Source organism: Gracilinanus agilis, chromosome 4 (assembly GCF_016433145.1).
Source record: "Gracilinanus agilis isolate LMUSP501 chromosome 4, AgileGrace, whole genome shotgun sequence".
NCBI classification, from domain to species: domain Eukaryota; kingdom Metazoa; phylum Chordata; class Mammalia; order Didelphimorphia; family Didelphidae; genus Gracilinanus; species Gracilinanus agilis.
This window is the reverse complement of record NC_058133.1, coordinates 389,726,196-389,746,423: the sequence shown is the minus strand read 5'-3', so window position 1 is coordinate 389,746,423 and position 20,228 is coordinate 389,726,196. Positions and strand designations below refer to the sequence as shown.

At 35.5% G+C, this 20,228-nt stretch overlaps 2 protein-coding genes across 2 annotated transcripts; both read right to left on the bottom strand.

The window, feature by feature from the left end:
* Positions 1-3,082: 3,082 nt before the first annotated feature.
* Positions 3,083-9,563, bottom strand: LOC123246600 (trace amine-associated receptor 8a-like). The gene is made up of 3 exons (XM_044675435.1): positions 9,549-9,563; positions 4,723-4,861; positions 3,083-4,182 (listed from the first exon to the last, which is right to left on the bottom strand). Exons 1-3 carry the CDS (start codon positions 9,561-9,563, stop codon positions 3,083-3,085), a joined length of 1,254 nt encoding a protein of 417 aa, XP_044531370.1.
* A 4,412-nt stretch (positions 9,564-13,975) lies between these two features.
* On the bottom strand, positions 13,976-15,684 carry LOC123246599 (trace amine-associated receptor 6-like). Its single transcript, XM_044675434.1, has 2 exons — positions 15,612-15,684; positions 13,976-15,075 (listed from the first exon to the last, which is right to left on the bottom strand). Exons 1-2 carry the CDS (start codon positions 15,682-15,684, stop codon positions 13,976-13,978), a joined length of 1,173 nt encoding a protein of 390 aa, XP_044531369.1.
* Between the last annotated feature and the right edge of the window lie 4,544 nt (positions 15,685-20,228).

The window sequence follows — 20,228 nt, the reverse complement described above, 5'->3', positions numbered from 1 at the left end:
GAAAGGGAGCCTAGTTTAGTGGCTAGAGCACTGGACTTGGACTAAGGAAGACTTGAGTCCTAATTCTGCCTCAAATATTTACTAGCTGTGTGAAGACACTGGAAAAGTCATTTAAACACTGCAGGCCTTAGTTTCTTAATCCTTAAAATAAGTGTTGGACTCTATGACCTCACAACTGTAAATCTGTGGTCGTACTCTCATAGATTCTTTTCTCAATTGCCTGTTTGCACTTATTTCATTGTTCTTTGTGTTATAGTTATTGGTGTACATAACTTCTTCCCACATAGACTATATAATAATCATATGTGTATATATGTAAGTACATATATATATATATATATACACACAAACATCTTCAATTTATCTATCTAACATCTATCCAATCTTTGTAGCTCAGGAGACTGACACACAGCATCTATCAAATAAATAGATTTTAAAGAAATGTCTGCAAAATTTACAAATGTACTAATATGTTATTACTATCATTAATAAGCCATGGTACAACATCTATACAGGCTTTCTGCTAAGGTTGTCGAATGAAGTCAGGAGGTTTAAAGGGATAAGGGAGCCATCAGTCATGATTTGGGTGAGCTAGCAGCCTATTCAGATTTACCCAAATATTGATTTTTCTTCATGCCAGTGATAACTACAAAAGGAACTTGTATAATGTGCTAATCCTATAAATTACATTTTAAGTTTCTATGAAAAAATTTTAAATATGTGAATTTAATGGGTTAAAATGACATGTAATTGTAAGAGAGTATTTTGGAGATGTAGATATTCAGCAATGCTTTTACTAGAGAGAAACTTGTAATCTAAGAGATATATAAAGAAAAGGTCAAATGGGGGTAGCTAGGTGGCTCAATGGACAGAGAACCATGCTTGGAAACTAGAGATTCTAGCTTCAAATGTGGCCTTAAACATTCCCTAGTTGTGTGTCCCTGGGCAAGTCACTTAATCTCAATTGTGTAGCCCTTACAGCTCTTCTGGTTTGGAACTGATACTTAGAATTGGTTCCAAGACAGAAGTAAGGGTTTTAAAAATCAAAAAAGGGGGGGAAATGGTCATAGGATGTTTTCTTCTATAAAGAGATGTTCATATGCCATATGAAGAAAGGAAGCAGTCATGGGAAAAGTTTATAAATGAATCCTTCTTTCCCATATATTTTTTAAAATAATAAATTTTATTTTCTCCAGATTATATATTAAAACAATATTTCAACATTCATTTTTGACATTTTACAATGCATGTTCTCTCTATCCCTCCCAACCTCCCCCAAGAATGCAGGTAATATAGGTTATGCATATATCATTATATAATACATATTTCCATTGTCATATTATAAAACAGGACATATGTTGCTTTCACTAGAGAAAAATTCTTACAGAAAATAAAGTAAAGAATAGTATGCTTCAATTTGCATTCAGAATTTGTCTATTCCTTCTTGGCAGTGGATATATATATATATATATATATATATATTTGGTCAAAGGTCTCTTGGAGTTGTCTCCTATATGATCATTTAACTTGTCTTGGGTACATATTTTTGTGCTCAACTTTTAATTATTTTTACATTTAAACTATTACCTTCCTACTGAGAATCACTATGATGCATTGTTTCCAAGGCAGAAGAGTGGTAAGGGCTAGGTCTTATTGGAATTACGTGGTGTCAGAAGTAGACCTGGAAGGATTAGACTTCAGTAGTTTGGGGAGTAGGGGCAATTGAAGTGCATTCCAAGAAAAGCTGGATAGAATGAGCAAAGATATGGAAGTGGGAGAAATAAGGATAAGCCCAAGTGACTTGTGCAGGGTCACATAGCTAGAAAGTATCTGAGGTCAAATATGCACCCAGGACTTCCTGTCACTAGACCTAACTCTCAATCTACTGAGGTACCTAGCTGACCTCTTTACTTTTAATTATAAGGAAGGGACCATTTATTTTATTTCTGTATCACTCAGGATGTTGTTTACACACAGTAAGTACTCTGTGTTGAGTGAAAAGACTGAAACAATTGTTTTCTGTTATTGTTGAGTTGTTTCAATCCTGTCCAATTATTTGGGACCGCATTTGGAGTTTTCTTAGCAAAATACTGGACTAAAGTGGGGAACTAAGTGACTCAGTGGATTGAGGGCCAGGTCCAGAGATAGGAGGATCTGGGTTCAAAACTGGCCTCAGATGCTTCCTACTTGTGTGATTCTGGGCAAGTCACTTAATCACCACTGTCTAGTTGTTACCACCCTTCTGCCTTGGGACCAATATACGATATTGATTCTAAGATGGAAGGTAAAGGTTTTAAAAAAAAAAACATATTGGACTAAGCTTTGCCAAAAAAAAAAAAAACAAGAAACAAGAAAAATTTTTTAATAATTCACAGTCATGTAGAGAGCAGAAATAATATCAGTAAGATAATCAGTATTAGAAATTATCTCCCATACATTGCACACTGGAATTTAGTCCAACTCTGCATCTTATAATAGCCACCCTAATATTATTCAATTAGTATCACAGGGAAATACTAACTAGTGTTCTCTCTCTTTAAACAGTAAGAAAAAAAAAATCAGGTTCTTTCCAGAGTCTGCCAAGCTATGAGGGCAGTCATGGACAGATAGGAGCCAACAGACATAAATGACAATTGAACAAATCTAAAGTCAGGGGGCTAAAGCTGGGATGTTTCACAAGATACTGGGAAATTTGGATAGAGAAAGTAGAGTAAGAAGAAGAATGGTTAGAGAACACATCAGAAAAGTAAATAGAAGTTAGTGACATGGAAGAGATAAGTGAGAGAGACCCAATGAGTCAAGGAATTGTTTAGAGCTGAGGCACTAAGTAAGTATGAACCCTTTGAACATTTGTTATCAATTTTTTAATACTAAAGTTACAGAGAAATACAACTGCCAAAACTCTGAAAACCATTATGACCTGGACTAATGGAAAGAATAGCTCTTTTTTAACCTTCTCTGAAAGGTGTTGCTAGTTTATTAATTTTAATATCAGTCACTTGGCAATTATGAATGAATAAAAATAATTCAGAAAATTATAAATATCAGAAGACATTCACAGTAAAATTCCACATTTTAACCTTCATTCTTGTTCAGAAAACAAATTCATGCTTGAAGAGCCATTCTCTAAGATTTTGCCAGTGATGATGAGTTTTATAGCCTTTCGAAACCAAGGGTAAAAGAAACCATAAATCAGGGGATTCACTGCTGAGTTATAATAAGCAAACCAACAACAAATCTCATAAACATAGGCAGGGGTGATGAAGCCAAGGTAAGCATCAATTAATGAGTCGATTGTGTAGGGTAACCATGAAATCATGAATGCAATCACAGCTATGCCCAGTGTTTTGGCTGCTTTTCTCTCCCTCTTGGACACTCTGGCTTTGTAACTGTCTGCAGATGAAGATTCCCCTGTGCTACCTGTGCTTTCAATCTTTCTAGCCTGCACTTTAGCTACTAGAAAAATCTTAGAGTAAAGAATAATCATAATGAGGCTGGGTATACCAAACAACAGAAAATCTATTAGGATCCAGTTCTGATTCACAGCAATCTGACAGCCTCCCACACAAGTGAGAGCACTTACTAACTCCTCCAGTCCATCATCATTGACACCTGTGTAAAAAACAGACCCACTGTAAGTCATTGTGATGGTCCAGGAGAGAGCTATGCACAGCCCAGAGACAGAGAATGTGAACTTGGTTGGATAGATGAGAGGGTCAGTGACAGCAATATATCTATCAATAGAGATGAAGCTCAAGTGAAAAAGGGAAGTGTAACAAAATGCTGCATCAAAAGTAGTATGAAGTTTACAGTAACTGTTGCCAAAGTACCAACAACTCTCCACAGACCTCACCATGCTGAAGGGCATCACAGTGGCTCCCACCAGAAAGTCAGCACAAGCCAAGGAGGCAATGAGGAAGTTGGCTGGAGAATGCAGCTGCCTGAAGTGAAGGATTGAAATCATGACCAGAAGGTTTCCCAAGACAGCCAGCACAACCCCAGTGCCAAAGGCCAGGTAGAGGATGACTCGGAGTACTGGGGAGTAGGGAGTCTGAATGCAAGAGCCATTGACATTTTCATAGCAGAGCTGCACAGCTGCTGGCTGAATCCCATTGCTCTCACTCATGATTCTTCTCTTGGAAACTTGCAGTATTTCTAGGGTGCTTTTATGCTCACACAGAGCTCACCATTGAAACATCCAATGGCTTTATTGGAAAATAATACCTTAAGTTAATGTCTATACAAAAAAATACCAATTACATTTTCAAAGCAAGATGAACCATTTCCTATTTAATTATCATTCCCCAGAAGTTGTGGAAATATCTCAGAGAGCAGCATTGATAGTTTATCAAAGAGCAAGCAATTATCTTTGACCCAAATATTTGAGAAAATAGTCTTTTGATCTTCTAAGCTGTATTTCTGAGAAACTTTCTTAGGGAAACAACAATAAATCGTGCAGTTGTTGCCCATTTCAAAGGACATCTTTTATTAACATCCCCTTCCCCATCTTGTCAGATCAAAGTTATGTCCTAAATCCTCTGAGTTCTAAAAGTCAGCCAGGGGAACTCCACCTCTGAAAGGCCCTGAGCTAGAATCCCTGTAGTATAAGGTGTGAACTATGAGAATAGATTTCTTTTTCCTCCAGTAATCATTATTTAGATAGTTATTTTGAAAACAAGTGTTTAGTCTCTCATTTGAGGCAAGAGACTCCTAACAGTTTACCTCTGAATTGATCCTCAATGATGTCACCTGTATAAATGATAGTGATTTTTGTCACCTCTGATGCATTAAGCAATAGAAAAATAAGTCGTGACAATCTCCAAATATCTACCCATATCAGTTCCTTTAGATGTTCTATTAACTACAGACAAGTGGGAAATGCAGTTACAAAGTCAATAAAAAGTCAGAGGTCACAATATCAATAAAAAACTCTTACTTTAATATCTATAATATTAGATATAAGTGCCTTCTTTCAGTGTAGACTTTAGCCAAGGCATACTTTCCCTGTGAAATTCTTACACAGGCCTTTGAAAATTCACAAAAATTTTGCAAATTTAGAGTTCAGAGTTGGGCATATATGTGAATGTTTATATACTGATATTTGTTGTTCTTCTTGTTGTTCAGACATTTCAGTTGTGACTGAAATTTTCTTATAATGTCTTTCTTTAAGTTTAAATCATGTACCCATTTTGACCATATCTTGGTTTTTCGTATGAGACATTATTCTAAACCTAATTTTTGCCATATTCTTTTCCAATATTCCCAGCAGTTTTTGTCAAATATTGAGTTCTTATCCTCGAGTTTTATCAAACACTAGCTTGCTGAGGTAATTTACCCAAAATCAAATCTACTGAGGTCAGACTGGAACTCAGGAAGATGAGTCTTCCTAACTAGTGTAGTACCTTTTATACTATACAACCTAATTTCCTCATATACTGATATATATATATATATATATGTATATATATATACACACATATACATATATTTAATACTACACATATACAACTATATAACTAACATCTGTATATATGCATTGAGAAAATTTGTTTTGTTTGACTATTTGTTAAAAGAAATTTTTGGTCTCTTTCCCTGGAGAATAGAGGTAGAAGGAAGAGAGGATAGATTTCAGTTCATTTTAAAACAAAGATGAAAGGGTGCTCTCTATTTGAAAAGTTACATGCACTTTTAGATGAAATCATTGTAATATTAATTTTTACTTATTTTAAATAAAATTAATTTTGCTCACCTATTTTACTTCATTACAGAGGACTCCTTATAAAGGAGTTTTTAATTTATGCAATTTAAATAAATGTAAAGTAAATGGATTAGGTAATCTTCATTTTTAAGTTGAAGTTTCACTCATGTTGAAAAAGTTTAATATTGATGATAATCATTGCACTGGAATTCATATGGAAACTAAGCAAATGAGAGACTTGTTTTGAAGAAGTAAAAGGTGCCAGAATTGATCATCTTCATTTATCACATCCTTTTCTTTGATGGCAGTTCTCATAGCACGCTCTATTTCTCTTGCTTGCACCATGTGGAAGTATATGTTTTGAAATTTGTTCCCTATCAATGACCCAGACTAATGATAGGGGTGGGGGGAGTGTACAGAGGGCCATCAAACCCCTTCTGAATGGCAAGGTCAGAGATGGGGTCCTAGAACTGCAGAGTGAGGTTCTAGGGAGAATGGTTTCCCCCACTCAAGATTCCCCTGCATGTCTTCTCTCTTATTAACACTCCTTAGTGGAATTGTTATAACCAATATCCCCACTCAGCCCCAGGGAAATACAGAAGAACATTATAGGCTATTATTAGAGCCCTTACAGGCCCCCTACAAACTCCTAGGAAATTCCCACCTTTACATATAGTAAATACTGAAATTCCTCTAGAAGTTACTTCAAAACAAACCAGCAAATAGTGAGTTAATGTTAAAGTTTTTAAAACCCCAATGTAGATCTCTCATTCTCATACACATTCTCATCAAGAACAATGAATGATATATGGCGAAAGTGTCTCCTGTACTTTTCCACTACTGTAGCCCAAGAGATATGTCAAACACAGCTTGGAAAATATGGAACTTTACTGGAAAATGAAAAGCTGGTAATAACAAAGTTAATGTATGACTTAATACATTGTATCTAAGAAAAAAATGTATGGTGGGAATGGAATTCATGCCAGCATTGATGTAATCTTAAGAAAAAAGTATAAAAATTAGTCTGCAGATGGCAGACCAGAACAACTCTCTGCAAGCCTACTGAGTCTCTGGCTGTTCTCACTGCTTCTCAACCTCTTAGCTGTCCTGCCCACGGAAAGCTTAGCCTGCTGGGCAGGCTCCTGGCAGGAGGGAAAACTTCTCACAAATTTTGCCCTCAAGGTTCTTGTAAGCAAAATTCTCAGAGCTGATGTACAGATTTCTTCTTGTATACCACTCTAATTCGTTCTGCATTAAATGGTATGCAGAAAATTCTATTTTGCTGTTTCATATTCAACATGGCTTTGCTATAGATAAAAGAGACTGAACTATTAATTAAGAACTGTATTTATTCTCATTTTGACTTCCTAAAAGGTTCATTGTTGTCTCTGTTCTAGACCTTCCTACCCATGGCAGGATTTTAGAAGTGAGAGGAGCATGATAGAAACAATATTTCACCTTTGAGGAAAGATTCTTCTTTTTTTTTCTTGCCTTTTCCAGTGCGTCCAGGACACTGTGAGAGAACTTGAAGAGTAGCAATTTTAGGGACCAAAATCTAATTTAGAAGCTTCCAGAAGTAGACGTGATGCACAATAGGTGGGATGGAAGTTAACTTGTGTGTGGTGATATGGAAGCCAAGGCAGTGGTTACAGGTACTAGCAGTCTGTATCATGATGAGATCATGTGTTTGAATGCAGAATATGAGATTGAGGAGTTTTGGGGAAACCTCCCCTCATTCTGCCTGGGAAAAGGAAAGGGTATCAAGGGCAGAGGCTGGAGGTCATCTATGCTCCTTAAATGTTTTAAAACAAACTTGACAAGGACTCTACTTGGAGTGGTATTGTGATGATAAAGATACTTGCCACATCTCTCCCAGGCTGAAAATCCTGTCCAATTCTCCTGATTTGTATGAGAATTTTGATCTGCTCAGCTTACTGCCTAGTTTTCCTTTCCTTAGACAAAATGGTCCCAAGCCCCTCCATACATACTTCTGGTGGTTTATCATATTGATGCTAGACTTATTAACTAACCTGATTGACTTAGCTACTCAATTCAGAACTTCAAAGCTCAAGCAATAATCTAGCCTCAACTTCTCTGAGAGCTAGAATCACTGCTATGAGTCACTACTTTAGTGTATCTTACTGAAGCTAGACCTTACAGGACTCAGGAGAGATTGAGTGCAAATAGATGGATTAACTTTAGTGTCATCTTATTTGTTGAGAGAAAGGAATGTAGCAGATGGAAATCTTGAACAAAATGTCTACCAAATAAGATATAAACAATCTCATCAACAGCCCTTTTGAAGATGATTAGATCATTCAATGGCTTTCCTGTAGAAAAGATCAGGAATTGAGCCTCAAATGGAAGAAATAGTATTAAGATCTGGAAAAGGAAGAGGGCCACACTGATTTTCCATGCAAGATAAAAGATCACCAATAGTCATAGTTTCTCAAAAGGATGGTAGCATTCTGCTAGAGACAGTCATTTGGTTGTGAGAGACTTTTGATTTATTTCTTATTAGAGATTTTCAAGTAAATAACACCCATAAGGGACATTTTTTATTTTTTATTTTTTATTATAGGGAGTTATAATATATTAATATTATAATATATATTAATAATACATATAACAATAATATAATAATATTAATATTATAAAAAGACAATTTTATTAAAGGATTGTTTCTGTTAAATTTCCTCTGATTTCTGTTTCAGTTCTAGTATTCCTTTCTATTATAAATCTCCAGATTAATTGGAATTAAGAATTAAGTCTTTTATCCACCTAAAAAAAATAGGAGAGAAAAGGAATGGAACAGATGGACATCTTGGGCAAGATTGTCTACCCATATAAAATAGAAACATTTACATTAATGGCACATTTGAAGATGATTGGCTGATTCAATGCAATTCAATTCAGTAGTTTTGAGGTTTAGCAAATCTTTGGAGGTTAATTATCATATGGTAAAGTAGAGGTTCCCAACCTGAAGTACATATACTATTGGGGATATGAGAAGTTTCTCAAAAATGTCCAAAGAATGTTGTTAAATGATCATGTTGTTCTACTGAATTATTCAAAAATCATTTGTGTTAAGGAAAATAAAATAGGTTCTGTAGTTTATGAAAATTAATTTTAAAACTATTTTGTTTTAGTTTTTAGATTTATATGCTGAGTGTAGTCTATCTAAGGGCCATGAAGTCTGGGAAAGTTTTGGCACTCTTATACTAGATATCCACCCTGGGAAGATAGCGTACTACTTGTGTATTCTTGTCTTGTATCTCACAACACTATTTCTCATTTTTAAACCCTTACCTTTCATCTTAGATTCAATACTGTGTATGTTGGTTCCAAGGCAGAAGGCTGGTAAGCCTGACAATTGGGGTTAGACTTACCCAGGGTATCACATCTAGGAAGTTTCTGAGGCCAGATTTGAACCTAGGACCTCCTGTCTCTAGATCTGGCTCTCAAACCACTGAACCACCCAGGTGCCACCCCAAAACACTATTTCTGCAGATCCATTATTCTCAGTCACAAAGTATAGCCTAATTTCTCTACCTGGGAAGGACGATCTCTCCTTTGCTAGTGAAATCTGGGGGCATTCAATAACATCATGTGGAATGTAGAAAGTTCCTTTTTAATATATCCCAACTCTACTCTAAAGAGCCTCAAATGGGTAAAGTTTCAATGGTCTTTTCCCTCCTCAATCTCTGTGTCATATTCTTTGACCTTCCAAACTCCTGAGCCAGGTATGAGTTCCTGTGTGCATGTGCTGACTCTTTTTCTTACTTGTGATTTAAAGCCCCTCACAGCCTGGATCCAAGCAGCCTTTCCAAACTCATTATAAATTATTCACCTTTCTGTCCTCCATGGTCCCTCTGAACTGGCTCTGCTGTTTTTCACAGACATCCTTCCATTTCCTGCCTTTATGCTTCTGCACATGTTGTCTCCAATTCCAGAAATGCTATATCCTTACCTCCACATTTTACATTGCTCCCTATTTCTTGCCTTTGTGAGAGAGGCAGAGCATTTGAGGGGACCAGAAGAGGAGCAATTTTAGAGTATGAAATTCAATTTAGGAGTCTTAGGAAGTAGATATGACATGCAGCAGGTGGCACAGAAGTTAGCCTGAGGGTGGTGGTAAGGCTTAACAGTGGTTACAGGTAATTGCATAGGAGGCAGAGGAGATTTGTGGAAAGCCTGTTAGCAGCCTGCCTGGAGAAAGGAAAAGACATCAAGGCCAGAGGCTAGAAGCCCTCATTCCCCCACAAATGACCAAGAGCTCCCTATATGTCAAAAGATACAAGCATATGATGAGCTCTACTTGTAAAATATGTGTCCATGTTGGCACACTAACAAAATTTGCAAAGGGCAATGTTTGCATTATATTGGCTTAATCCTTTATTAGCTTTCTTTTCACGCTAATTCAGAATATGGATTCATGGTTCTTCTATTTTTAAATCTCTCCACATAATGGTTGAAGAACATCTTGATATTTGGGGAAGGAGTTTTATTGGTGCATAACAGAATAGATTCTAAAATGATGAAAGAACCATTTTGCTTTGTTTGGGTCATTCTCTATGTGTAAAAGAAAGGTCACATTTTCAAAATCAACATATTCTAATGTGAAGAGCCCAGCTCATAAGTAAGGTAATGTCATATCTCAATTGAGGAAGAAAAATACACACAATTTCCAAAAACATTTTACATTTAAATCCAGTTTATTGTTTTAAATATATTTCTAGCAACTTGAAATGGATGAACAACAATGCACTTTCAGCATAGAAATGAAAGACATGGGCACTGGCATGGACAAGGAAAGAAGAATTTGGAAGATCTTTAAAACCTACCATAAATATGTTGGTATTTATGTTTTGTTGTTTTTGTTGAGTTGTTTAGTTTTTTTCTGAGCCAACGTGATCTCATTAAAGGTTTTCTTTGCAAAGATACTGAATGGTTTGCCATTTCCCTCCCGAGCTCATTTTACATATGAGGATTCTAAGGCAAACAGAGTTAAATGACTTGCCCAGGGTCACATTGCTAGTAAATGTCTGGGGCCAGATTTCAATTCAGGAAGAGGAGACTACCTAATCCAGACCTGGCACTCTCCACTGCTCTACCTGATTGTATGTACTACAATTTTGTGGAAAAAAATTCTTTATTTTGTAGAAGTAGAAATAACTACTTAGGCAGACAATACAAATAGATTTACCTGAAATCAGACTATTTTTTTTTTCACATTTTCTCTCCCATTCAAAACCCTTGGGAAGGTAAGCATAGCCCCAACTTCCAAATGAGGAAAAGAAATAAAAAACTCATAAATCATTATAACATCAAAGAGAATTTTTAAAGTGTTTTTATTTAAAAATCAAAGAAAATAAAGAATATTATATCATTAGTCCTACTATTTTATTAATTACAACCTATTTCACTTTTAGAAGTTTTCAGTAATGATTTACTATTTTGAGGCAACTTGATACAAAATAGAGAGCATTCATTTTGCAGTAAAAAAAAAAAAACCAAACTATATTCAAACTCAGCCTCGGTTATTCATTGACTGTGATCCTGGACAAGTCAATTGGCTTGCTGTCTCAGTTTCCTCAACTGAAAACTGGAAATAATAATTCCCATCTCCCAAATCCCTACTATGATTTTGAAAAGATATCTATAAGTCACCCTGCAAATCTTAAAGTGCTTATGTAATTACTAGATGCTGCTATTTCCTTTATATTGGATCCCAAACATTGAGAGAAATGGTTTAAAGAAAAAATAAAAAATTTAAGTTATTTGAAGGAAGAACCAAAGGAGAAGTACAAAGTTCAATCTTTCCCAATCCTGATCTATTTTCTTATGAAATGAGTATAGATGAGGATAATAACTAGTTTAATCCCTTCACTGAACATACAAAGGTTTATTGATGCTTTCTGTTTTTATATCTCTAGCAATTCTGTAAAATCCCTTTTACCTCACCTCACCTCTTCACACAGAACTGGACCATGCCTCCTAAGAAAGAAAAAGTTAAGCAAATATACAAAAAAAATCACTAATAGAATAAATACATCTGACTTTGTATCCAAAACATTCTACCCTTCTCACCTCTTTGCTAAGAAGAGAAAATTATGTTTTCATTATTTGTTCTCTGGGAGTAGTTTTGATTTTTCAGTTATTCAGAGTTTGGTTTGCATCTAGTGACCTTTTGATTTATATTGTTGGAATCACTGTATATATTAATCTTTTATTTTTTTAACCATTACCTTCCATTTTGGAATCAGTATTGCAAGATTAAAATTAATATCCAATAACTACAAATATTATATTTTATAAGATTTATTAATCTTATATATACATATATATATAAATCACTTGAAGTAGAAGAAATAAAAGAACAAAGTACAAAACTTAAGTATGACCACGTGTGAAAAATTCTCCTACCTGGCACTCACCCCACCTCCACCAGCTGTGATCAGAGTGAAAAAAAAGAGTGTGGAGCTACACCAAACTTATATCTTCCCTCTGTTAGTATGTAACATGAGAAGAAACTTGGGAAGCTGGGATTTAGAGTCCCAGGGAGCAAATTCTGATTATATAGTATTACATATTTTTTGAAGGTAAAAGAGTGGTAAGAACTAGACAATAGGTGATGAGTAATTTGTGGAAGGTCACACAACTAGGAAGCACCTGAGGACAGATTAGAAACCAGGACCTCCCATCTCCTGGCCTGGTTCTCTTTCTCCTCTGCCATTTATCTGCATCTTTATGTTGTTCTGCCTCTGCTATTTCATTGTGCTTCAGTTCCCATAAATCATTTTATGTTTCCTAATTCTGCCTATCCATCCTTTCTTGGCAAATAAAATTTAATTTAGTTTACATATAATGATTCCCCCACCACTTCATTCTCTTAATAATGAGAACTAACATTGTCTCCAGTTCTTTGCCATGACAAGAAAGGCTGCTATGAATATTTGGGTTCACACTGAATCTTGGCTTCTATCTGTGGCCTCGTTGGCTGAATATCACTCATCTCATAACTTGTATTAAAATTTAACATTGTCAGTGAACACTATCTACTTCTGATATGAATTTGAAAATAACGTGAATGCATGATGACAAGAAATGTCTCATGACTTACACCATTCAAAAGCAATTTTTATGAATTTGAAAAAGAAATTGATTACATTTCTTCAGTTGCCCATCAGAGATTCTATTTTACCTTTAATTTTTGATGCACATTACTTTGGAATTCTATGCCCAAATCTTTCTCAGTTCTGTATTTCTGTTTCTTCAGAAAACAAATGGATTGATGAAGAATCATTCCTGAAGATTCTGCCACTCACAATGAGTTTTATTGCTTCCCAAAACCAAGTATAAAAGAAGTGAGAAATGAATGGATCAATAATCAGTTTCTGTTTAGTTTTATTGTATGAAAAGCAAAGTCTCTAGAGATATAAAACCAGCCATTTTTTTTTTTTTGTAAATAAGGTGATGAGCCAAAGTAGTAGGGGATGGGGGTGAGGGGCACTGCCATTCCAGGTAGAGAGCAGAAATAATATCAGTAAAATAATCAGTATTAGAAATAATCTCCCATACATTGCACACTGGAATTTGGTCCAACTCTGCAGCCACCCTCGTGTTATTCAATTAGTATCACAAGGAAATACTAAACAGTGCTCTCTGTCTCTCTCTCTCTGTCTCTCTCTCTTTCTGTCTGTCTGTCTGTCTCTCTCTCTCTCTCTCATTGTGTAATGAGAGGAAGAGAATTATACTCTTTCCTGCTATGTGGGCAGTGAGGTACACATCAGAACCAATAGACATGAATGATAATTGGATAAATAGGAAGAATTAGGTGGTCAGAGCTAGGATGATTAACAGAATACTAGGAAATTTTGGAAAGAGAAAGTGGAATAAAAAAGAAGAATGATTTGGGAATACATATCAGAAAAGTAAAGAGAAGTTAGTGGAATGAAAGAGGTAAGTGAGAGAAAGATCCAACAAACCAAGGAATTCTTTAGAGCTGAGGCCCAAAGTAACTATTAATCCCTTGTAATATCTATCATCAATTTTTTAATACTAAGGTTACAGAGAAATGCAACTGCCAAAACTCTGAAAAGCATTATGAACTGGACTAGTGGAAAGAATGGTTTACGTTTCTGGCATTGCTAGGAAGTGTTGCTAATGTATTATATTTAATATCTGTCATTTAAGAATTCTGAACGAATAAAAATAACAATTCAGAAAAGTATAAATACCAGGAGACATTCACAGCCAGTTTCTTCATTTTAACCTTCATTCTTGTTCAGAAAACAAATTCATGCTTGAAGAGCCATTTTCTAAGACTTTGCCAGTGACAATGAGTTTTACAGCTTTTCGAAACCAAGGGTAAAAGAAACCATAAATCAGGGGATTCACTGCTGAGTTATAATAAGCAAACCAACAGCAAATCTCATAAACATAGGCAGGGGTGATGAAACCAAGAAAAGGATCAATTACTGAGTCAAGCGAGTAGGGTAACCATGAAATCATGAATGCAATCACAGCTATGCCCAGTGTTTTGGCTGCTTTTCTCTCCCTCTTGGACACTCTGGCTTTGTAACTGTCTGCAGATGAAGATTCCCCTGTGCTACCTGTGCTTTCAATCTTTCTAGCCTGCACTTTAGCTACTAGAAAAATCTTAGAGTAAAGAATGATCATAATGAGGCTGGGCGTGAAAAACAACAGAAAATGTATTAAGGTCCATTTCTGGTTCACAGCAATCTGACAGCCTCCCACACAAGTGAGGGCACTTACTAACTCCTCCAGTCCATCATCATTGACACCTGTGTAAAAAACAGAACCACTGTAAGACATCGTAAAGGTCCAGGAGAGGGTTATACATAGCCCAGAGACAGAGAATGTGAACTTGGTTGGATAAGTTAGAGGGTCAGTGACAGCAATATATCTATCAATAGAGATGAAGCACAAGTGAAAGAGGGAAGTATAACAAAATGCCACATCAAAAGTAGTATGAAGTTTACAGTAACTGTTGCCAAAGTACCAACAACTCTCCACAGACCTCACCATGCTGAAGGGCATCACAGTGGCTCCCACCAGAAAGTCAGCACAAGCCAAGGAGGCAATGAGGAAGTTGGCTGGAGAATGCAGCTGCCTGAAGTGAAGGATTGAAATCATGACCAGAAGGTTTCCCAAGACAGCCAGCACAACCCCTGTGCCATAGGTCAGGTAGAGGATGACTCGGAGTACTGGGGAGTAGGGAGTCTGAATGCAAGAGCCATTGACATTTTCATAGCAGAGCTGCACAGCTGCTGGCTGAATCCCATTGCTCTCACTCATGATTCTTCTCTTGCAAACTTGCAGTATTTCTGGAGTTTTTTTGTGCTCACACAGAGCTCACCATTGAAACATCCAATGGCTTTATTAGAAAATAATACCTTAAGTTAATGTCTATACAAAAAAATACCAATTACATTTTCAAAGCAAGATGAACCATTTCCAATTTAATTATCAATTCCCAGAAGTTGTGGAAATATCTCAGAGAGCAGCATTGATAATTTATCAAAAAACAAGCAATTATCTTTGACCTGAATATTTGAGAAAAATAGTCTTTTGATCTTCTAAGCTGTATTTCTGAGAAATTTTCTTAGGGAAACAGCAATAAATTGTTCTTGCCCATTTCGAGGGGCATCTTTTATTAACACCCCCTTCCCCATCTTGTCAGATCGAAGTTTTGTCCTAAATCCTCTGAGTTCTAAAAGTCAGCCAGGGGAACTCCACCCCTGAAAGGCCCTGAGCTAGAATCCCTGTAGTATAAGGTGTGAACTATGAGAATAGATTTCTTTTTCCTCCAGTAATCATTATTTAGATAGTTATTTTGAAAACAAGTGTTTAGTCCCTCATTTAAAGCAAGAGAGTCCTGACAGTTTACCTCTGAATGGATCTTCAATGATGTCACCTGTATAAATGATAGTGATTTTTGTCACCTTTGTTGCCTTAAGCATATAGAAAAATAATTCCTGACAGTCTCAAAAGAGCCCATCTACCCATATCAGTTCCTTCTGCTGCTCTATTATCTACACACAAGTGGGACGTGTAGTTATAAAGTCAATAAAAAGTCAGAGGTCACAATATCAATAAAAATTCTTTCTTTAATATCTAGGATATTAGGTATAAGTGTTTTCTTTCAGTGTTGACTTTAATCAAGTCAAACATTCCCAGGGAAATTCTTACCCAGGCCTTTCAAAATTTGCAAATTAGGGTACAGTGCTTTGGGTATAAATGTTAATGTTTATATACTGATATTTGTTGTTCTACTTGTTGTTCAGTTATTTCAGTGGTGACTGAAATTTTCTTATAATGTCTTTCTTTATGTTTAAATCATGTATCCATTTTGAACAGAACCAGAAGAACATTGCACACAGAGACTGATACACTGGCACAATCGAATGTAATAGACTTTTCTACTAGCAGCAATGCAATGATCCAGGACAATTCAGAGGAACTTGTGAGAAAGACCATTATCCACATACAGAGAAAGAACTGTGGGAGCAGAAATGCATTAGAAAAATATTTGCTCGATCATGTAGTGCTTTTATGTTAAAAGATGACTATTGCAAATATGAATAACATAGAAATAGGTTTTGAACAGTGATATATGTATCACCAGTGAAACTGCTTGTTGGCTTTGGGAAGGAGGACGATTGAACAGGAGGGTGGGGATCATGAATCATGTAATCATGGAAAAATATTCTAAATAAAAAGAAGCGTATGTCCATTTTGACCATATCTTGATCTATTATATGAGATACTGATCTAAACCTAACTTTTGCCATATTCTTTTCCAATCTTCCCAGCATTTTTTGTTAAATATTGAGTTCTTGTCCCCAAAGTTGGGATCTTTGGATTTAACAAACACTAGATTGCTGAAGTTATTTACTCATAATCTATTCTACTGATCCAACCTTCTATTTCTTAGCCAGTACCAGATTGTATTGATGATCACTGTTTTAGAGTACAGTTTAAGGTCTGATACTACTTAGGTCACCATCTTTCACATTTTTTTTTCCATTAGTTCCCTTGATAGTCTTTACCTTATTTTTTCTTCCATATGAATTTTGTTATTATTTTTTCTAGTTCTATAATAAAATTTTTTGATAGTATGATAGTTATGACACTGACTAAATCGATTTAGATAGGATTGTGACTAAAATTTTCTTGGCAAAGATACTGGAGTAGTTTGCAATTTCCTTCTCCAGCTCATTTTATATGGATAAGAAACTGAGGCAAACAGGATTAAATGACTTGGTCAGGGTCACAGCTAGTAAGCATCTGAGGTCAGATTTGAACTCAGGAAGATGAGTCTTCCTGACTTCAGGCCTAGTACCTTTTCTACTGTACAACCTAATTTTCTCATATACAGATATATGTACATAATACTACGCATATATACCTGTGTATATATTCATTGAGAGAATTTGTTTTGTTTGGCTGTTTATTAAAGGAAAATTTTTGGTCTCTTTTCCTGGAGAGTAGAGGTAGAAAAAGGAAAAGATAGATTTCTGTTCATTTTAAAACAGAGATGAAAGGGTGCAATCTATTTGAAAAGTTACATGCACTTTTAGATGAAATCATTGCAATATTAATTTTTAGTTACTTTAAATAAAGTTAATTTTACTCAACTATTTTACTTTGTTACAGAGGACTCCTTTTGAAGGAGTTTGTAATTTATGTAATGTGAATAAATGTTTGTAATGCAAAGTGTATTAGGTGGACTTCATTTTTAAGTTGAAGTTTCACTCATGTTGAGAATGTATAATATTGATGATAATCATTGCACTGGAATTCATATGGAAACTAAGCAAATGAGAGACTTGTTTTGGAGAAGTAAAAGGTGCCAGAATTGATCATCTTCATCTAGCACACCCTTTTCTCTGATGGCAGTTCTCATAGCATGCTCCATCTCTCTTGCACCATGTGGCAGTACAAAATGCTTTGAAATTTGCTCCTTATCAGTAACCCAGTAAGACGATGGGGGTGGGAAGAGGGAAACCTTCTCACAAATTTTCCCTCAAGGTTCCTTTAAGCAAAATTCTCAAAGCTGATGTATAGATTTCTTCTTGTACACCACTATAATTCATTCTGCATTAAATGGCATGTAGGAAATGATATTTTGCAGTTTCATATTCAACATGACTTTGGTATAGGTGAGAGAGATTGAGAAAGAGAAGAATCATTATTGTAACTTATGAAGGGTGAGAAAAATGTAAATTTATTTAACTAGAAATATAAAATTATAAATTATTACAAAAACTAATTTATTTTAATATTTACTTTATAAAAGTATCATGTCACATTGTTACTAGTATGAAAAGATCCACTGAAGAAGAACAAAGAATCTTTAGAAAAATGGGAGCTAGGTGATTTCTTTTCTGAAATATAAAAAACCCAAGATATTATATTTAATTTGCAAATAGTTTTAGTGTCTACAAGTATCTACACAGTTTTAGTGTCCCTAGGAAATATTATTTTAAAGATCACCTTGAAATATACCTTTTTGAGTTTAATCAATACTTATGTAAAATAAGAGAAGATTAATTAAGAAATTAGAAATCTACTTCAGAAACACCAAAAAGCACTAGCAAAAAACCATGAATGTAGTAAGAATGTGATAGAAGTTAGGTATCTCATTTCAGAAATCCTAGCTTATTTTCAGTGTTTTAGTGAAGATGAATTTGTGAAGGTGAATATGGTGACAGATACTGAAATTCTTTTTTTTTTTCCTTAAAAAGTTAAAACCTTCAGAATATTCCACTATCACCAAATTCTCCTCTGAAGCTATTTTGTTTTCTCTTCCTATTTTCTTTGTAAGACTGAAACACTCTTCTAAAGCTCCTATTTCTACAGAACAAGCAATCATATGGCAATTTTGGTTATTGAGGGAAAATGATCCTAGTATCAAGGACTTATTTTCGAAATGCTTTTTAATATTGTCAGTTTTCAGAGGGGCAAATGTTTCAAAGGAAACATCTGGATTTTTTGTTAAGCAAAAACCAAACGACTATTTCATAGCAAGTCATTAACCAATTATATGAAAGGTCAGTTATTAAGACCTGTATTAGTTCTCATATCTACTTCCTAAAAAGATAGAAATCCACTATCCATTATATCCATTGTGATCTCTGCTCTAGACCTTCCTACCCATGGCAGGAGTTTAGAAGTGAGAGAAGCATGATAGAAACAATATTTCACCTTTGAGGAAAGATTCTTCTTTTTTTCTTGCCTTTTCCAGCGGGTTCAGGGCACTGTGAGAGAACTTGAAGAGTAGCAATTTTAGGGTCCAAAATCTAATTTAGAAGCCTCCAGAAGTAGACGTGATGCACAGTAGGAGGGATGGAAGTTAGCATGAGTGTGGTGATGCGAAAGACAAGGCAGTGGCTCCAGGTACTAGAAGTCTGTATCATGATGAGATCATTTGTTTTAATGCAGAATATGAGATTGAGGAGATTTGGGGAAACCTCCCCTCAGTCTGCCTGGGAAAAGGAAAGGGTATCAAGGGCAGAGGCTGGAGGTTATCAATGCCCAATGACATGAATCAAGAGCTTCCTAAATGTTATAACACAAGCTTGACAAGGTCTCTACTTGGAGTGGTACTGTGGTGATAAAGATACTTGTCACATCTAGAATGCCATGTTGGGGGCTGCAGACAGCAGCAGAATAAAGGTAGGATTTAGAGTTCCAAAACCTGGAGTAAAAGTGGTGTCTTTGCTAGTACATTAACAAAACTTGCAAAATACAATATTTGTCTTGTATTGACTGAATCATGGATTAGTTTTCCTTTCTAGTTAATTAAACATAAAAATTATAACACTTTTATACTTAAATGCCTACAATGGAGCAAGCCACTTTCTTTAACATGGCTGCTAAGGAACATCTTGATGTTTGGTGAGACAGTTTTATTGGTTTGTAGTAGGACAGGTCCTAAAAAGATGAAAGAACAATTTACTTTGGGTGAATCACAGTTTCAAATTATGAAAGACCACATTTTCAAAAATAGCATATTCTAATGTGTATAGCCCTAGTCAGAGATGAGGAAATGTTGCATGATTTCTTTAGGGAGAAAAACTGAGGTAGTGAAAAATAGAGATGATTTTCAAGAGCATTTTACATTTTAGTCCAGTTTATTGTTTAAAATAGACTTTCTTTCAAAGGCTGCAAATGACTGAAGAACACCAAACCTTCAGCACAGAAATAGTAGTGGTTTGGGGAGGGACAATGCAAATAGTGTTTGGTATTGCTTTTGTCTGTCTCAATCTAGTTACTGATTTTGATTTTCTTGGCAAAGATACTGAAGTGATTTGCCATCTCCTTCTCCTACTCATTTCATAGATGAGAAAGATAAGACAAACTGGAATAGATGACTTGCCCAGGGTCACAAAACGAGTGTCTGAGGTCAGATATGAACTCAGAAAGATGAGTCTTCCCAACTCTAGGGCCTGCTCTTTATGCACTTGTGTGTGTGTGTGTATGTGTTTTGTGTTGGGGATTT